Here is an 18,596-nt window from a genome sequence, read left to right on the forward strand (position 1 = left end):
TAGTGCGAAGGGGAGCTGAATAAATTTACTGAACAGCTTCTCGGCAGTGAGGCACTGCGATCGCTGTCACAAATGTTCGTGCATCTGCAGCAGAGCAAGAACGCTGTCACTGTGCCCATGTTTTTTTTTTTTTTAGATGGTGTTTTCTTGCTTTGTAATTATTGTGCAAGAAGGACAGCCACAGCACAGATTATCTCTGAAGAAACCCTGCTGAGTTGTGTCGGGATCATTTGCGAAAGTCGTGTGACATAGTGCGCACGTGGGCTTGAACATAAAAACTTTTCGTCTAGCATTTTAGTAAAATGCAGCTTAGTTCTGAAATTTCACAGTTGATTTTACACTCGCGCTATCTCCGCACATAAAATATACGTCTTAACTCATAAATAGTTTTGCACACTTAAAGCGTGAAGTATGAAAAAGTAGCTTCGTCCGTAAAAAGATGTCTGTCAAATATTATGTGCCCGTAAAAACTCCTGCTTGTTTCTATTTGCATGAGACGTGGAACCCGCTGAAAATATGTGTGCGAAGAAAATTTAATAGGCACGTTTTCTCGGAAGTTGTCCTTTAAATTGGCAATTATTTTGATTCTGAGTAAAGTCTCGATATAGCAGATTTGGGGGCTTAGAGAGTCATCCTTTAAGTGTTTGCATTCATGAATAGTACGAACATCGCTTGTGATTGAACGCCTCTTTTTTTCACTTGTGCACCAGGATACGTGCATGGTGTCACCGAAACAGCAGATCTCGAAAAGGCCGTCATCGGACTTGGTGCACAGCTCGGAGTCAAGGTCTCGCATGTAAACGTCGGAGCTGGTGACGCACTTGTCATGGGGAATGCCACACCCAGCTTTTCCTATGAGCTGGGAACTCAGGCAAGTTCTATCGCATTACCGGTGGCATATTCGTTGGCTCCATTCAATATATCGGATACAAAGCTCACCGTTTTCTTCGGAGACGGTGAGATAGTGCAAGTGATTTGACTTTAGTAGTGTGTTGGTACACGTGGGATGTGCGTTCTCGTTTTTTTTTTAATTTCCTCAAATATTAGGCCTTAGAGATGAGAAGTTCATCTACATTCGTATCACAGCCGCATTGTCATGATGCACACACCAGAGGCGTATCTAGATGAGCGGTTCAGGTTGGTTGCGAAACATTATTGAGGTCCTGCAAGGCGCGCGTCAGCGCGCAGCGGGCGACTCCCACGTCGGGACTGTTAGGCCAAGCCTATCGGCCGCTCCACGGGCCTGCTGGACGGCCCAAAGTAGGTTGGCCAGGAGGGAGCTGCTGATTCCCGGAAATCTCACCCTTTTATATGTGCATACTTACAGGATCCCTCTAAACATCCGTACGAGTGTATATCATAAGGGCTCATGCGAAACAGCATTCTCCTTGTCTAAAAATAAAAACAAAATCACAAAGTCTCTGGTTCAGTATATATATATATATATATATATATATATATATATATATATATATATATATATATATATATATATATATATATATATATATATATATATATATATATATATATATATATATATATATATATACGATTCGATGAAGTACTCGTGCTTGGTCTATATTGAATATTATGGGGTTGGACGTCCCAAAACAGTGATATGATGATGACAGACGACGTAGTAAGAGAGGTCCGGCAATACCAGACCACCTGGGGCTCCTTCTTCATCATCCTCATCAGCCTTACTACGCCGGCTGCAGGGCAAAGACCTCTCACATAATCAGCAAACCAACCCGGTTTTGTGCTTTCTGCTGACACGTTATACCTGCAAGTTTTTTTATCTTCTTTGTCAACCTAACTTTGTTCTTCCTCAATGTGTTTGCTTTCTCTGGGAATGTCATCCAGCTACCCATATTGACCAGCGGTTACCTTGCCTACGCGCTGCGTGCCCGGTCCACGTCCACTTCTTCTTCTTTTTAATATCAACTGGGATATCCTCAACCCCGGTTTGTTCCTGACCCACTCTGCTATCTTGTCTCTGAAGGTTACGCGTATTATTTTCCTTTCCATCGCTCACTGCTTCATTTCCAGTTTAAGATTAACCATCTTTGTAAGCCTCCAGGTTTCTGCATCATAGGTAAGTACCGGCAAGATGCATTTGTTATATACTTTTCTATTCGTGGTTAGTGGTAGATTGCGATTCATGATTTGAGAATGCTTGCCGAGTGTCATCCACCCTATCCTTATTACAGCGAAGGCTGTTATGACATCACAGGGCTCGTATGCTTTGCCGTAGTTGTCATCTGCCGCAGCCGGTGTCCGTGACCACTATCGCACGACAAACTTAGTAAATAAAAACACCAAGAACACAGCAGGGTTTCAACCCCGGTTTTCTGCGTACCAGCCCAGTATTCTACCTCAGAGGCACGCTGGTGCTTGAACCACCGTTGCGAACTTGTATTGGGCAGGCTTGATATCGGGAAAAAATCGCATCAGTGTGAGTAATAAAGCTTTTTAGAACAGCAAAATTAAAACCAGGTGCCACACAATTTGAATTGCGTAACCAGTGAACCTTCCAGTACTGCTACCCATTACAACAACTTTCTCTTGATTACCTATTAACTGCAATGCATACCCACCCAGTTCAGGCACAATTATTCATCCTCGTCAGCGACTGCATAATTGATGGATATATGCGGTTTAACATCCCAAAACCATCATGTGATTATGAGAAATGAAGCGACCGCATAAAAAAGTGGCACTAAAATCCTTGTAAGAGTTTTGCGAACACAAAGTTTATACTAAGAGTGGCAAAAGATAGCAAATTGAATGGCGGACTACTACAGAAGTATTATGAGACTTTATGGCATAGCGGAAGTCCAGCAAGTGTGCTTGTAGCAGTTACCCAAGGAATGTTAAGAAAAGGCTCTCAAAGGCTGCTCTTACAGCTTTCGCTGGGACTCTGCTTAGCATTCCACGCAGGCCTGGCGGTTTAAAACGCGAAGCATTCCTTAGCGAACTTCGGCGACTTTGCGCATATCTATCTATCTATCTATCTATCTATCTATCTATCTATCTATCTATCTATCTATCTATCTATCTATCTATCTATCTATCTATCTATCTATCTATCTATCTATCTATCTATCTATCTATCTATCTATCTATCTATCTATCTATCTATCTATCTATCTATCTATCTATCTATCTATCTATCTATCTATCTATCTATCTATCTATCTATCTATCTATCTATCTATCTATCTATCTATCTATCTATCTATCTATCTATCTATCTATCTATCTATCTATCTATCTATCTATCTATCTATCTATCTATCTATCTATCTATCTATCTATCTATCTATCTATCTATCTATCTATCTATCTATCTATCTATCTATCTAGCCGCCTACTAGTTTTAGCTCTCCTCGCCGTTTCGATATTGGAATCGATGCCAAACTTGGTATGGCATAAATGACTGTATGGAGAACATACATGATTAGTAATAACATGACAATCATGATGTGTATTTTATGATGTGTATTTTATGATGAATCATGATGTGTATATCACAATTTACATTTCATGGTCGTGCAGCACTTGGCGAAGGTAAACGACACATTCAAACATCATAGTCATGACACGGAAGTCTTGTATGGCATCATTTACCTCCACCTCGTAGCGTTGTGTTGATTTTAAAGGAACATATCAATCTTTCTCATTCGTGCTTCGCATATCATCGATTCCCACTGAATGGGGCATCTGCCAATTTTTTCTTCTAGTCATTTGACTCTCATGGCCTGGCTCCGCGGTTACTGCTTGTCCTAAATAGGCATATTCCTTTACTACTTCCAGTGTCTTTCCACTTGTTGCAAAGCGCTGTTTTTCTGTTGAGACTCTTACACTTTACATTAGTTCTACGCATAATAATTTTCATACCTACTCTTCTGTTTTCCGTGTCCAGTTCAGTAACAATGAGCTGTAATTTGTACCCCAAGTTACTCACCAAAGCAATGTCGTCAACAAATCACAGTTTACTAAAATGCTGTCTAATAACTATTATTCCTTACTCCTTTGAATCTACGGCCCTGAAAACCTTCTGTAAACACGCGGTGAATAGCACTGGAGAGATGGTGTCTTTCTGCCTTTCGCTTTTCTTTATTGAGATTATGTCGTTTTCTTTAGGGGTAACTATGGTGGCTGTGGATCTACTGTAGATTTCTTGCAGTACGTTCATGTATAGTTCGTCAATGCCCTGATTCCATAGTGCCTCGACTGAGTGACTCGGCTGAATGTCTCGACTGATCCAAATGCTTCTCGCAATCTACACTGTAAGCAGAAATACGCCGAGATGGGAGTAAATGACTTGTCCTCTAGCGCACGCCCTCATTGGGGTTCTTCAAACACCGACCGGGGGGAGCAAAAATTTATTCCTCATTAGTAGGGGGTTTTTGCATGGTGCCAAGGAGCGTTTTATTTGCATCCATCGGGAAACTTTTTCAGGTCAGCATGGGAGTAAGTTTTTACATCAACCGAGAAGAATATACATCAGCAGTCATACCATGCGCAAGTGTAACTTTATTTGCATTACGTTCGATACACACGATAATGATTACAGTACAAAAATATCCACTCAACGCTCACGTAATGATACAACACACACAGTCACCACAGCTTGCCACCCGCGTTGCACACATACGATTTAGTCACCAGGTATATATAGGCACCATATTTTGACCTCCAATGTAGCTCTGAAGGGACCCTTTTTGTTAATGATTAAGCAATAAACACGCACAAACTTGGTATGAAGTCGCGTGGCATAATATATGTATCTAAATACTCATCCCTTTTACCTTAAGCCTGCCTAATATTCAATATGTTTTTAACGATCGAGAAAGGATTTTTATGAGTTGGCGCTTTGTAGTACTGGCTGAATTTGCAATAGCAGCACTGTTTGTGAATCCGTAAAATCCACTGAATTATACGCAAAGCCCGAGCGGCCTTGAACGAACGCATCGACGAGGCACATTCAAGCTCCAGCGATGAACCGAGGTAGACCCGGCGCTACCGCGTTCGATGACATAGGCCTCACTCACGAGTACGGCACGGTGATTTCATGAATGACAGCTTGTGATCAGAAAATGTTTGCTGATGTGCAGTTTACACCTCGTTATTTTTTCTATGTACATAAATAGGTGTCCGCTATCCACACAGTTCAAGCTACGGAACGATAGACTTAAACGAACGAGATGGTTCGCAGTCACGGTTCTTCTGCATTGGCATGCGTGCCGTACACTGTTTCTGTGCGTTTCTGCCTCGTTCGGCGATCGCCTTTGAGTTAGTCATTTGACAGCTGTGGTCGCAAGGCGCAGAAAACTGTTATTAATCCCAGCAGCCTTTATTTTTTGTAAAACACATTCTTTGTCGGTGCTAGCTGGTATAGCTCGCCACGGCAGCCGGCGCGCTGTGTGAGCTCGCTACGATGCCGGCTTGATACTGACGGCATAGCGAGGCCTTCTTACTGCTTAGATGTTGCAGCCGGTGAAATGCCGGTGAAATACCGGTGACACTCCGACAAGCCACCATCGGTAGAAACGGGGCGTCTGCATCGCCGGCGCAACTCTCGCACCGGTTGCCGGCCAGCTTACTGTGGTCGAGCGAAGCCTGCGTCGGACCGCTTCGAAGTTTTAGACGGTGAAAGTCCAGGAGCAATCGCTGACGATCGTACTCCACCTCATTCGGCAATTGCCTTGTATTTGACAGCTGCGGTCGCAAGGCGCAGAAGATAGTTATTCATCCCAGCAGCCTTTATTTTTTGTGAAACAAATTCTTTGCCTCACCGGTGGTCGGTACTAGCTCGTAGAGCTCGCGACAGTGGCTGGCGCGCTGTGCGAGCTCACTACGATGGGGGCTTGATACCGACGGCATAGCGAGGCCTTCCTAGCGCTTAGATGTTGCAGCCGGTGAAATACCGGTGACACTCCGAGAAGCCCCCGCCAGTGGAGACAGAGCGATCGCGTCGCCGTCGCAACTGTCACACTGGTTGCCAGCCAGCCTGCCGTGGTCGAGCGATGCTTACTTCGGACCGCTTGGAAGTTTTACGGTAGAATTACAGGAGCAATCGCTGACGATCACAACATCTTACTTTTGCTATCATTAAATTACTCTTCGACTTTTTTTAACTCGGCCCTTTGAAGGCTGGCATTCGCGGCGTTTCTTGAGGAATCAGACAGATGCCCAGCGTGGTTCAACAATGCGAAACATATTGAAATGTTTACAGTAAACACCAACCAATCGTTGCAATTCTTTGCTGCACTTGTAATTTCGTTGCCTATCGACAGATGCTCACACGGACATCCACACAAAGCGCTGGTGTTTTACACTGACGTGCAAACATATGCCCGTACATACACACAAACACGCACGTCACGTTCAAAAAAGGTTTTTTAAACTTTCATAGGGAGTTTGTAACCGCGTGAACTGAAACTCCCTGGGGAGTTTAACAAGGCGATGTCGTTCATAAACTGTCATTAAGCAGGTGGTGTTTTACGATGACATGTGCCGAGTTCACTCCCTTTACCAGGGAGTAAATAATTGGGGCAGGAGAGTGTTGTTGGCTCATGTGCCAGAGAAACTCCTATGTCGGCTAACTTTTGCGAACAGTGGATGAAGGCTATGTATAGGGGCTGGTTCTATACTGCGCATTTAAAGTGCACTGAAAACAAAGTATACGGGCCTCGGCCGTTTTCATATTCATCAAAGTGCGATCGCCATGGCCAGGATTAGAAGCGCGACCGGCGCGTCAGCAATAAACCACCTTAACCACTAGACCACTGCATTGGTTATGTTTGCACATTCAGAACCATTTCATGATGTTTGCGATTTGCAATAAACCAAGGTAAAGTAATTATCAATCTTATTCTCACCTCCATATAATCATCATTTTGAAAAAGGTTTTCTACAGTAAAGGAACGACACAGAAGCTATATACAATGTCTGCTCACTGGCCCAGCTGTTGTATTATTTTGCTTCGCCCTTCTTCGCTCTGACCCAGCGTGCGCCTGCGCCCTGCCAGCACTGTCATCGTTATGTATGTATGTATGTATGTATGTATGTATGTATGTATGTATGTATGTATGTATGTATGTATGTATGTATGTATGTATGTATGTATGTATGTATGTATGTATGTATGTATGTATGTATGTATGTATGTATGTATGTATGTATGTATGTATGTATGTATGTATGTATGTATGTATGTATGTACGCAAAAACGTGAAGTTTAAAAAACTGCCGCCGACGCCCCATTAAAATTTATCAGGCTAAAAGAGGTCTCATTTACGTTTCAAGATTATAGTAATGTAGGATGCAATGTGATTTCCTGACTTACCGATGCTCAACTATCCAGCACTAATGACGTATTCCAGTGCAAGATCCTTCTGGAAAGTAACGTGCATATACGCATGCGAATTTTTTTGAGCGTGCTGTCAGAAAAAGAAAAAAAAGAGTGAGCACTACTTTTAAAGAATCATAGTTGCCTCTGCTGTAGTGTGGTAATACCTTTTGCATTCAATGCCGCAGGCTCTCGTTGCCTGGTACAATGTTCGCTCAAGAAGATCCGAGGCTCTATCCCTGCTCCTGCTACAGAACGCCGCCCTGCAGTGGGTCAGCGGCAACAATGCACAGCGGGTCCAGGCGGCGATCGAGTTCCTGCCAGGCGGTGCGTCAGTTAGCCCAGCCAACGTTTTCTCTTGGCTCTCCGACGTCGAGTTGAAGTTGAGCGGCGCCACGTTCGTTCCTATCTCGCTCGGACTCTTCAGCGCCGCCGCAGCACTGTTCCCGGCAATCGACGAAGCTGATGGCGGTCAGATTTTACAGCGCATCAGTGGAGTGCCCGGTGCTCTTTACTGGCTGTCCAACATTTTCTGGGACTATACGGTGCTGTACATGCTGTACATGCTTTTACTGGCGCCCATGGTGGTCATCTGGGGGTTCGGCGACAGTTTCGAGTTTTGGGTTTCCGTCGTAGTACTCTTTGCCACATACGGCTGGGCAGCCATACCGCTGAGCTACGTCTTGTCGCGGATGGCAGGACCCAGACCTGCGAGAGCATTCGCCCTGGTGGTCGTCGTCAAGTGCGTCTTGGGTGAGTGAGAAAAGTTTGGATCATTTTGGGTTCATTTAGAATTAGTCTGAAAAGTAAGCACACGAAAACGTAACAGGAAAGCGATCGGAAGGCACGAAAATTGAATTTTCCAACGATTTGATTTTGTATTTTTTGGTAGGCACGTGGCAGTTCCCTCTTGCTGCCAGACATCATTCGTATACTTCTTTTATTGAGAGAAAGATAAACGGTTTTCTAATATTCTTATGTTACCGAACGAAAAAGAGAAACAAAAGCCACATTTGCAAGGATTCATTGATTACGAAAGAAGTAGCACAGAAGGCGCTCATGGCCAGTGGCGTAGCCAGGGCGAGACTTTCCAAACCCGTGTCCCCTGCACCACCCGAATTTTCCCGTCATGTACGCATAGCGCGAAAAGACGATTTGCTTGCCTGGCCCCAACTTCAGATCAAGAAGATGCCCTACCCTCCAAAACAAATCCGGATATAACCCTGCTCACGACAACGCAATAAAATTGCATTGTCACTCGCATAACATCAAATTATTCCGATACGTTTCAAACTCGATCTAACAAACTTAAATTTGCGGTGTTGCCAATAAAACGAAGAAACGTTCTGTTCTCTTGAGAATACATTTAATGTACAGTGTTGTTACCAACCCGAATTAGGGGGAACAGAGAGTAATCAATTTTTTATAGTTAGGTGATTGACGTCAAGTTTACTCAACTTTTTGACTGTATGCTGCTGATTTAAAATCTCTAAACAGGGTTTGAAAAGCGGCGTTAAAAAGAAAGACATGCTCGCTGCAGAAAAGAAAAAAGACGTGATGTCAATTTTGCCAGGAAACAGCTTTCGTGGACTGCCACCTATAAAAAATAAATAAATAGATAAATGAAGAAAAAGAAAGGCAGAGAGGGAAAGAAAGATTACAGCACTTCAAGCACACGCAAGTCAACTTTCACCTACCCCCCGCTCCCCTCACCCCCATGCTGTGACGGGGGAACGGCTCCTGAGTCCTGTAAGCTTATTTTTTATCGTCGGCCGAATTCGCTAATTACAGCGTTTAGAAACAGTGCATTCATGTAAGGCATGCGCTTGAACATCATAGCTTCTCGTTGCGTTGCACCTAGGCGCTCTAAGGAGAAGTAGTATGGGGGCCACTTAGCAAGCACCAATGTCATCTTACGGCTGCCACGTTCAAGGAATGACAGCTGATAAGCAAAGCACAATCACTGTGCGTGGAGTTAGTGTATCACTGAAACAATTAGAAAATAAATATTCCAGAGAAAAAACTTAGACCATCTCTTGCTAAAGAGAACCACGTGTAGATGCGCACCCGCTGGCACTAGCGCTTACACTGGCGGCGACGTGAAAGCCAAAACGCCCTTAACTAAATTCCGCACTGAATTCCACAGGTACTAGCAGACACTCCCTGCGTCTTCCTTGCGAAACGACAGAAGGGTAGGGGAGCAAAAGTTTTGTAGGTGTCTTGGTGCGCCAAGACGAGACGCCAGCACGTGGCACGAGGAGCATGCGCTGTGCGGGTGTATGGAGGGACAGCGTTACATAGAATAGCCAAGTAGCTTCTTTGCCTCCAAACAACTGGCCACGTATGTGCGTGGTTCACTGCAAGTGTTTAAAGATGATAGATTGTCTTCTGCCGGAGCTTGTGCACAACCCAGGCCAAGTGGCAGCACCATATTGTCGGCAGATGGATTTTTTCTGGCAAAGTAGCGTCGCATCTTCAGCTCAGCCTAAGAAAGACTAGGTTCTTTATATCTACGCATATTGGCATTTCCTAACAGAGGAACACACCCGCGAATATATACGTATTGATGTGGCACCTCAACTATGCGTAAATATTTGCTTTTTGATTGTCAACGTTCACAAGTGTAAACGCAGCCACCGTGTCAAGATGGTTAGGCGTTAAGCGAGGGCTTAAATTTTGACCGGGTGTCTAAATAATGTGACAGATACACGGACAGACAGACAAGAAAATAAAGATATAATTTCAAGTATTCCAAGAAAGATGTCTAATTAATAAAGTGCAGTGACTTATTCTCAGTGGGACAATTTCGAATGCTGCATGCTGTGTCCCTTAGGAATTATTTCGCGAATAGCACTTGCTGCAACCCTAGTGGTGCATTGCAAGAGCTGGTCATTTTTAGCTCTTTTACAGTAGGAAGCTCCGTAAGGCGGGGTCGACCCCGAATAAAAGTTAGGCGATGGCAATAAAAAAAAATGTTTTGCTTCCTTACTCGGTGTTGTATATGTCCCGCAAATGAAACAGTTTCTGTACGGAAAAATAACATTCTATCAGAAATAATGAAAGCGTTTGGAACCAGTTTATTCCCGGCCTGGTATATAATGTTCCATATTCATCCTATACACAATACTGGAGATAAACATGTTACGGCTAAATAGGTTGTGTTTGTTCAAACTCTTTGAAATAGCACTAAATAACGAAATCGGGAATATGTTTGGCAAGACTAAAGTAGCACACGAAGGCCAAATTACTTCTAAATAAATAAGTTGACGGGGTTAGTGGTTCTCAACGGAAAGCATAGTATTAGACAAAATATCCAGCACAGACTATTCTCGCAGCACAAACAGACGACGATGAGATGGAAATATAGGAGATGCCAATAGCAGTAACTGTAATGCAAATGTGACCACAGAAAAGTGGACGGAAACGTAACTTTTCCCTGGCTGGGACTTCCCACCAAATAACACGTCCCGTGCCCAGCAACGGCCATACCCTCGTCCATTTCATGTGGTATGCATGCGCAGTGGTCAGCTGACAGCTTGTAAATATGATAACGTGCTACGGGACACCCGCAGGAAGAAATTGTTTCGCACAAGCTGCCATGCCTACTAACCATGATGACTGACGTTCATAAGACATCGAAACGGCAACTAGTAGCGCAGGTTACGGTGTAGCAAACGAGAAATCAGGCACGTTGTACCATGGCCATGGCGCTCCGCCTCTACCTGTGGCGTATACCACATTTCTCTCGCTGTTAAATAGCCCTCTCCACACACATTCGCAAAAAAAAAAATTGCTCTGTAATTTCGTGAAGCTACGTTAGCTGCGAAGCTCTGTAGCACAGTCGTGAAGGCAGTTTGGCACACAGGAATTCCCGTCTTTTCTTTTGCTTTGCAGAACTCCTTGCGGGGCTTGCTGATAAAACATTGAAGTATTCCAGCACTACTTTAAAAAAAATGGCAGCATATCCACGGAGTGAATGATGGGGAGTGGGGCGAAGCATTCGTCCGTCCTTTCGTTCTTGCATCCGTCCGTTCCTGCGTACGTCTGTGTAACCGTCCATGCGTCCATCCACCCGTCCGTGCGTGCGTCTGTTCGTGCGTCCGTCCCTGCGTTTGTCCATGCATCCGTGCCTGCGTACGTTCATGCGTCCATCCATGCATCTGTCTGTGTGTCCGTTCGTCCATCTATTCAGCACTCCAAGTACCACCATCTCGCATCTTTTCATCATATATTCTCCATATAGAAGCACCGCCATCCAGCGGACATTTCAAGGACTAAACGGGAGGTGGCACATGCACACGTGCCACTTTCTTACGGCTTGCGTTTCGGGTTTACTTCCCACCTTTAACCACCTCGAGTTCATGGTATATACTTATTCACTGTATTCATGGCTATGCGGCCCAACGCTCGCTAAACCTTTCTAAAACCAAGGGGGTTACACCCAGCGAGTATAACGTAGCTACCCTTTCTTGTCAGATCGTGTTCAATGTACATGCCAATAGCTGCTAATGGGGATCGCAGCGTGCGCGTTACCTAAAGGCCGAATGCTCCTGTCTCTCATTCCCCCTTAGCAGCCATTAACACGTGCATTGAGCACTATCTTTTATTGTTCAACAACGCACAGAAGAAATCTCTCACCGGAACCACCTTGGAGGTCAAAATCGTAAGGACCGCTATTTCGGGTATGTGCCACTGGTGGTTACGTACTACGAGGGACGCACAAGCCACGCCATAAGGAGCTTCGCCCCTAAAAAAAAAAAAAGGTGGAGACTTACGTGACAGCATGCGCACTGGCTCTGAACACTCAGCGTTTAACAGTCCAGCGTCTACGTAAATAAACTTTCTTTTTTTTTTTAAATGCGCTCATGCGTTTGCTTTTGTGCTGTTCCTTTTGGGGCTGGGAATGTTTTCGACCTATAATCATGCCGATTTAAAATTGTGAAAATATGGTGATTCGTGGCTAAAAAGCTAATGCCAAAGCAAGATGCCCAAAAAGCTTTTTAGGCATCGTGCTTTGGAAGTTGGATAAAAAGAAAACAAATGCTTTATGATGAGCAGCACTAAAATTTATACTACATCATTCTAGCGGAGGTAACAACTTCGAGAAAGCCCAACCAAAGCCTAATTACAGCAAAGTACAAAGGCAGGTTAATATTTTACTGCTATAGAGTACACGCGTGCATACGTTGATGAAATTCTCGTGTCGGCAGCGGAGGTAACAGCAATATTGTGAGTACGGGTATCGAGTTCTAAGATACTAATAGGTGGCAGCTCAACATCAAGACATGTGCGGCGGCTGAATTTTCTATGCGGGTAAAAATGTTGTAGGCCCGTGTGCTCGGATTTGGGCGCGCGTTAAAGAACCCCGGGTGGTCTAAAGTATCAGAGCCCTCCCTTATACCGTGTCTCTCATAATCATATGGTAGTTTTGGGACGTTCAACCCCACATATCGATAAACTTTAGAGACATGTCAACGTGTGCTCCTTGATAATTCATTTTCATAAATTTGAAGCGAGCGTTCAGTTACAATCTCGGTTACACTAAGTGTGTTGCTGACATAATGGCAGAAAAGTCAAAATTGTTTGATGAACATCGAAGCACATTAGGTGTTCTTTGTGAAAAATTTAGCCACGCCAGTGCTGTCTCTCTTTATACCAGGTGTTCTGGCTGTGTTGTACGTGATCCGGCTTCACCTGTCGTTCCACCTGAACGAAGAGGAATCGCTTACCCGGGACGTCCTAGAGATGATCACCACCACACTTCGCATGGTGCCGACAGTGTCCATATCGTGGGGTCTAGGCCGAGCTATGTGGCTGACGTCTCTGAACGATCTCTGCCACATGGACAACGAGGCGGACTTCATGCAGGTATGAGTGTCGTTCGTGATCTGCGCGTATGCAGAGTGATGGCAATTACATGTCCACAAGTGCGACTGATAACTTGGTGGTATTTAGACTTCTCATTCATATAAAGTTCTCTTTCTAATGATATGGCGAAACGGCGTTGAATACAGTGGCAGAAAGAGATAACGTCTTTTTTTTTAAATTTGGCAGGGTCTATGATGCATTCACTCACGACGGCACGAAGACGAAAGTCTTTCCTGATTTGCCTACTCATTCTCCATCTTCCTTTTGCAGCTTTCTGCTCTTCAAGTGGGGTTGAATATCTTTCGTTGAGCAAGTGACAAAGTCATGTGACTGCTGCGTCATATATTCTGATAGCGGCATAAAGTTAGATGATCTGTGACATAATGAAGACGTCACACCACATCTCGCATGACTCGGTCACAATCTTGAGCAGGGCTGGGCTGCAGTATCGTGATAGTATGGAAGAGACACATTAGAGTATTTTTATTTTCATATCGGGATATATTTCTAAAATATACTTGCACATCGACAGTGAAATCTTTTTGTAATCCATCAATTATATGTCAATACACTGCAGTACGTGGGTATCACGATACGTTTTCCCGGAAATGAGCTAATGTGTTCCTAATGTGGAATGCACAAGCTTTTCCCAATACAACTAAAGGCGCAATAGCAGTCGGCGACGCAGCGAGAGACGAGGCGTACCCCAACATGCACAGAATGACCCATTTGATAAAAAATCGCCCGACACCGTTGACGGCGCAATTGCGGAATGAGCATTGTTATGCTTTACCAACGGAAGCAACTGCCTCTTAAGCCAGGCATTGCAATCCTAATTCAGGGGGAGGGGTGGGGGTCAGAAAGCCATTTCTCGAGTTCAGAAGTCTTGTCCTGAGGCAGAATCACAATGTCCAAATGGCAGCTTATGTGAGAAGCTGCTGTTGCTTAAGACGCAAAAATCTTGTAGGAGACCTTGTGGCTGCAATAGGAGTATGCTTGTAGTGAAAATTATTCTCTAGTGAACGCCTTGGCATTCGCTAGAGAATGAAGCAATCGCCTCCACATGCAAGTTTCAATGCTTTATAATATCAATCACAACATCTTCCAGAACCTTATAAATGTATTCGCGGTTCATGAGCACCTTCGATATAAAAAGGTATTTTCGTTTTTTACAAATGTATGTTCGAAATGTCCCGCTTTGTCACTGATGAATGTGTCTCAGTATCTGCAATTTAGGCTTCTAGCCCATGTGTATTGATATCTGTACTTCAGAATGCTTCTTTAAATACCTCTGACCAGCCCTGATTTCTAGTGACGTGATGCGACTTTTCCGCCACTACTGACGTCATCTATGGCCCCTTTTCACAATATTCCAGGGATGCAACTATTCACCTTAAGAGGTAAATAGGTTAATTTACCTTAAGAGGAACGCTGGGCGAGTTGGTAATTCATAACTACAAAACTGCGCGAAAAAGCGACAAAAAACGGAGAAGGCACTGCGCTTGTGTGTGTTCCTTCTAAGTTTCTTGTCGCCTTTAAGATGCGTGACATATTCTGAGGAAGTGTTCGATAAAAGAAGGCACAATGATAAAATGGCTAACCCCTATCTAAAAGCGCAATCTCTTTGTCATGCAAGGCCACCGCTTATTACCTGGTTCTGACACGACCTGGTGGAGGCATACTAGCAGTGTTGCCTTATGCTACCGAGCAAAGAAGCCTATACTCATCACAAAAGAAGCCGAAATAAGTGGCGCGACTTTTTTCGAAGAAGCCCACAAGAAGCGGTAACTTCAGGGGGTATGGCAGTGTGACATATTTTCCTTGTGAGAAGGTGTACACCATTTTGTTATAAATCTTTCCGTGCTAAATAAGAACACTTGTGGCTTCAGCTTGTACAGCTAGTACCCTTTTTCTTATTTCTTGCTTGTGGTGGAGTACGAAATTTTGAACTTGCGTATACAAAACGAAATGTACCTTTTTTCAAGAACCAAGAACACCATGACCAGGAAATCTGTAGCGCCCGTATTCAACATCAAAGTGATAATAATCTGAACTTGTAAAACCAGGCTTATATAAATATTTGGTAAAAAAAAATATTGTCCTCACTAGTCGCGAGCCGTCAAGCAGACTTTTCTAATATTACTTTGTCTAATTATTACGTACAAGTTTTTCTTTTCATTTTAAATAAAATCATTTAGAAGGGAACATAGACGTAATATGAGAAATATTGAGTACAATGGGTTGCATAGTCTTCAAGAAAAGGTGCATGAAGTTTGGGAAATTTCTTGGAAACTTATCTGAAGAAAAACACGTATCTACGCATAAAAAAGCACAATATTACGATGAAAAAAACGTTTTGATGAAAAAAAATCAATATGAGATTTTGAAAACGGTGCGCAGTGAATATATTCAACCAATGAAGCCATATTTATTTAATTATGGATACAGGCGGGTACAATGTCGGAAAATAGCCCGCGCATGCGTAAGAATACAAGGTTCTAGGCACCATTTGAGAGAGCTTGCCCCACTCCTACGCTCTCTCAAATGCATGCCTTTGCTCCTTAAATTGAGTGTTATTTTTTAATTTTTAATAACGTTTTTCTTTTATTTGCCTTACCTTCCTCCTTTCGGAGTTTTTTTATTCTCGAAAATATTGTCACGTGTACAGAATGGTACCTCTGGCACGGTCGCCGCAATGACGCGGAATGGATAAACACGACGACGTTGTTGTTGTGGGTTTGAGTGTGAGCTGCCCTGTTGTCTTACATTCCTGCGTGCTCTGTGCAGCATTGATTCGGCCGAGGTTAACTTACCAAACACTTCCTGTAACAATACTTTTATGTGCAGATAAATTCACTCAAGTACGAAGGGGACATAAAAAACTAAAAACAACAATGTTATGCGCAAATAGGGACAAAACGCATAGTAAATTCTTAACAATGCTTCCAGCGTAGTCTCTATTTATTTAAATGCATTTTGTCAATGAACAATCAACATTACTTGCTGATCCCCTGACGTAATTTTGACATCAACTCTCAACTCCTTAATACCATCAACAAGGACGCTAATTGTTAAATTGCGGTGATTTCTAAAATATTTATATTTTCTGAGAAAATGCGAATCAGCCCCCAAAAACATGACATGCATCTGGAGAATCCCACAAGCGACTCGGCGAAAAAAAAAAAAAAGGAGCCCAAAACCATTTAACACAAGCTTGTCTGGTGACTCTGTAAACTACATGTCCTTCTTCTTCGTTCCAGCTAGTTTTTTTATGGTTTTTGCTTCAGCAAACGTTTACTTCTATTCAGGCCTGCCGTATTCTAAACGCCACGGAGTCACCGATGCATCTAGTGCGGCGCTTCTGGTTTCTCGTGCGCTGCTGCAACGTACGGCTGACGTGCATGACGACTGAACAGAAATGCATGCTGCCTACCGCTCGCCTGCTCACGTGGAACCCGCACTCGGTCTGGCCCGAGATCGCCAGCCTCCTGCTCACCGGCATCATCTGCCTGGCCGCGCTGTGTTTCACGGAAACTAACGTGTGGCGGCTGCTTCGTCGCATGTGTGGCTACCAGCCACACCTCTACATTACGCGCGCGCCGGAGTGCGAGCTTCGGGAAAGCGAAAAGCAGCGGTGAGTGGAAGTCGTGCGCACGCTGGGTCTAGCTACTAATTTGTACGTCACGAAATACCCCGATACTGCTTTGCGAATCAAATCGCTAACGCGTGAAGAAAACTTGTAATCTTCGTTCATGACCTCAAGTGTCACACGAGCGTTTTATTTTATTGGTTTCTGTTCTTCTTTTATTGTCTACCGATGCATTATTTCTTTATTCTTTTAAGTGCATTTCGTTATTTATCATGTATAGTAAGTTTTGCAAAGTGCTACTTTTGATCCACGCTGTAACGGCCGACAGCCCAACTGTATGAGTAAGTAATAAAAAACTGAAAAAGACAGCTTGTAACGTTATTTCGGAGGGGTATGTCTCTACGTATACCTGTATTATTGATAGTCATCGTGCTGTTATTTTATGTTGTCACTTATTTCTCGCGTGAAGCAAATTTCCTATGGTGTTTAGTCAATATATAAATTTTTTTAGTAGCTGTATAGGCTGTCCTGTGCGTGCTGTACTCATATCACTCCAGACCACGGTATATGAATATTCATATAGAGGTTCTCACTCTCTCCCCGCAATTCGTTCAAAAGAGCAGTCCTCACGCGTGCAATTTATGTTCGGGCCGTTATCACTTTTCTTTCATCTTATTCGTTGCCTTTTCAAATGGCGCTACGAAAATCGGGGTCAGTTATCTCGACAGCGACATGTACAGTCGGGTGCAATATGAAGGTAATCACGCGAGCGTCGACCAAGAGCGAGATCGGTGCCACAGCCCAGAATTCTTTTTTCGGGAGAGGGGAGCATTGGAAAGCTTCCCTCACTCTTTTTGCTGTTCCTGGAGCTGCAGTCCCTCCCATCCGAGGAAGGTGTTTTTTTTTTGTTTTTTTTTTCTTTACTGGCTTCTGATAATAGAAGGGGATGGTATTTCATGCAACGCATTCTTCGCTATTATCAGCAATCGGACGGCATGGAGGCTGCATCTAGCGTGTGCATTACGTCACTGCTGCCGTGGCAAACACTGCCCGTGATGACTACATAAGGTGCGGGCTCTCTTCAGTTTTAATTTGGCTTTTTGTCTCGCAGAGTCGCGTATTTGACAAAAAAATACTTCGGCCGTAAGTCTTCCGGGGATGCGGAAGAGCGGACCCAGACCGACATATGTTATTGCGCCCCAGACGTTGTCCGATACACGCCCGCTTGCACCGACACTGCGAATGTTTTCATGCTCGTACCTGCAATAAAAGCGATAAATCCGTTTTCTACGCACAACATTCACAGCGTGGTAACTATGTAAAAACTCATTCATCGAGCCACAAAAATGGCACAGTGGGTAAGAGAAAAACGTAAGTTACTGACTAGTCGAAATGGGAAAGTGAGCCGAACATAAAATGAGAGAGAAGGGTAATCAATTGTAATTATTGGTAGCAGAGTGGATTTCAAGAAAAGGCAAGCACAACTCGGCACGGCAGAAAATCAGTTCGACGGATGAGATTAAGAAGCTCGAGTAAATTACGGGACCATGGCCGGCAACAGGACCGGGTTATCTAGAGTAGTATGGGAGATATCTTTGCTGCAGTTAGGTTAGTCAGGGTGATGCTGGTGCGGATTATCATGATTATGAGTACGCTCCTAAACCTAAGAGTGGTGCTGAACCGCTGTCTGTGTGAAATGATACACAAGCAATATAAACCTCACCGGCTGCCACGGACTCTCCAAACACGAAGTCGCTGGTTCCAGCTAGATGTGAACGT

At 43.9% G+C, this 18,596-nt stretch overlaps 2 protein-coding genes across 2 annotated transcripts in view; both read left to right on the forward strand.

Moving 5' to 3' along the window:
* Positions 1–1,363, forward strand: part of LOC119172954 (phospholipid-transporting ATPase ABCA3-like) — a 170,740-nt gene extending 169,377 nt beyond the window's left edge. Inside the window, exons 12-13 of the mRNA XM_075893211.1 lie at positions 711–871; positions 1,328–1,363. Of these exons, the coding sequence (XP_075749326.1) occupies positions 711–871; positions 1,328–1,363 (197 nt within the window). The remainder of the gene's footprint in view (positions 1–710; positions 872–1,327) is intronic.
* Positions 1,364–7,265: 5,902 nt separating this feature from the next.
* The window catches only part of LOC142814691 (ATP-binding cassette sub-family A member 17-like), a 63,166-nt gene continuing 51,835 nt past the window's right edge, over positions 7,266–18,596 (forward strand). The window contains exons 1-3 of the mRNA XM_075893863.1: positions 7,266–8,113; positions 13,020–13,228; positions 16,537–16,862. Coding sequence (XP_075749978.1) covers positions 7,540–8,113; positions 13,020–13,228; positions 16,537–16,862 — 1,109 coding nt within the window. The 5' untranslated portion in view covers positions 7,266–7,539. The remainder of the gene's footprint in view (positions 8,114–13,019; positions 13,229–16,536; positions 16,863–18,596) is intronic.

The sequence above is a fragment of the Rhipicephalus microplus genome, chromosome 4, assembly GCF_043290135.1.
Source record: "Rhipicephalus microplus isolate Deutch F79 chromosome 4, USDA_Rmic, whole genome shotgun sequence".
Taxonomy (NCBI): Eukaryota; Metazoa; Arthropoda; class Arachnida; order Ixodida; family Ixodidae; genus Rhipicephalus; species Rhipicephalus microplus.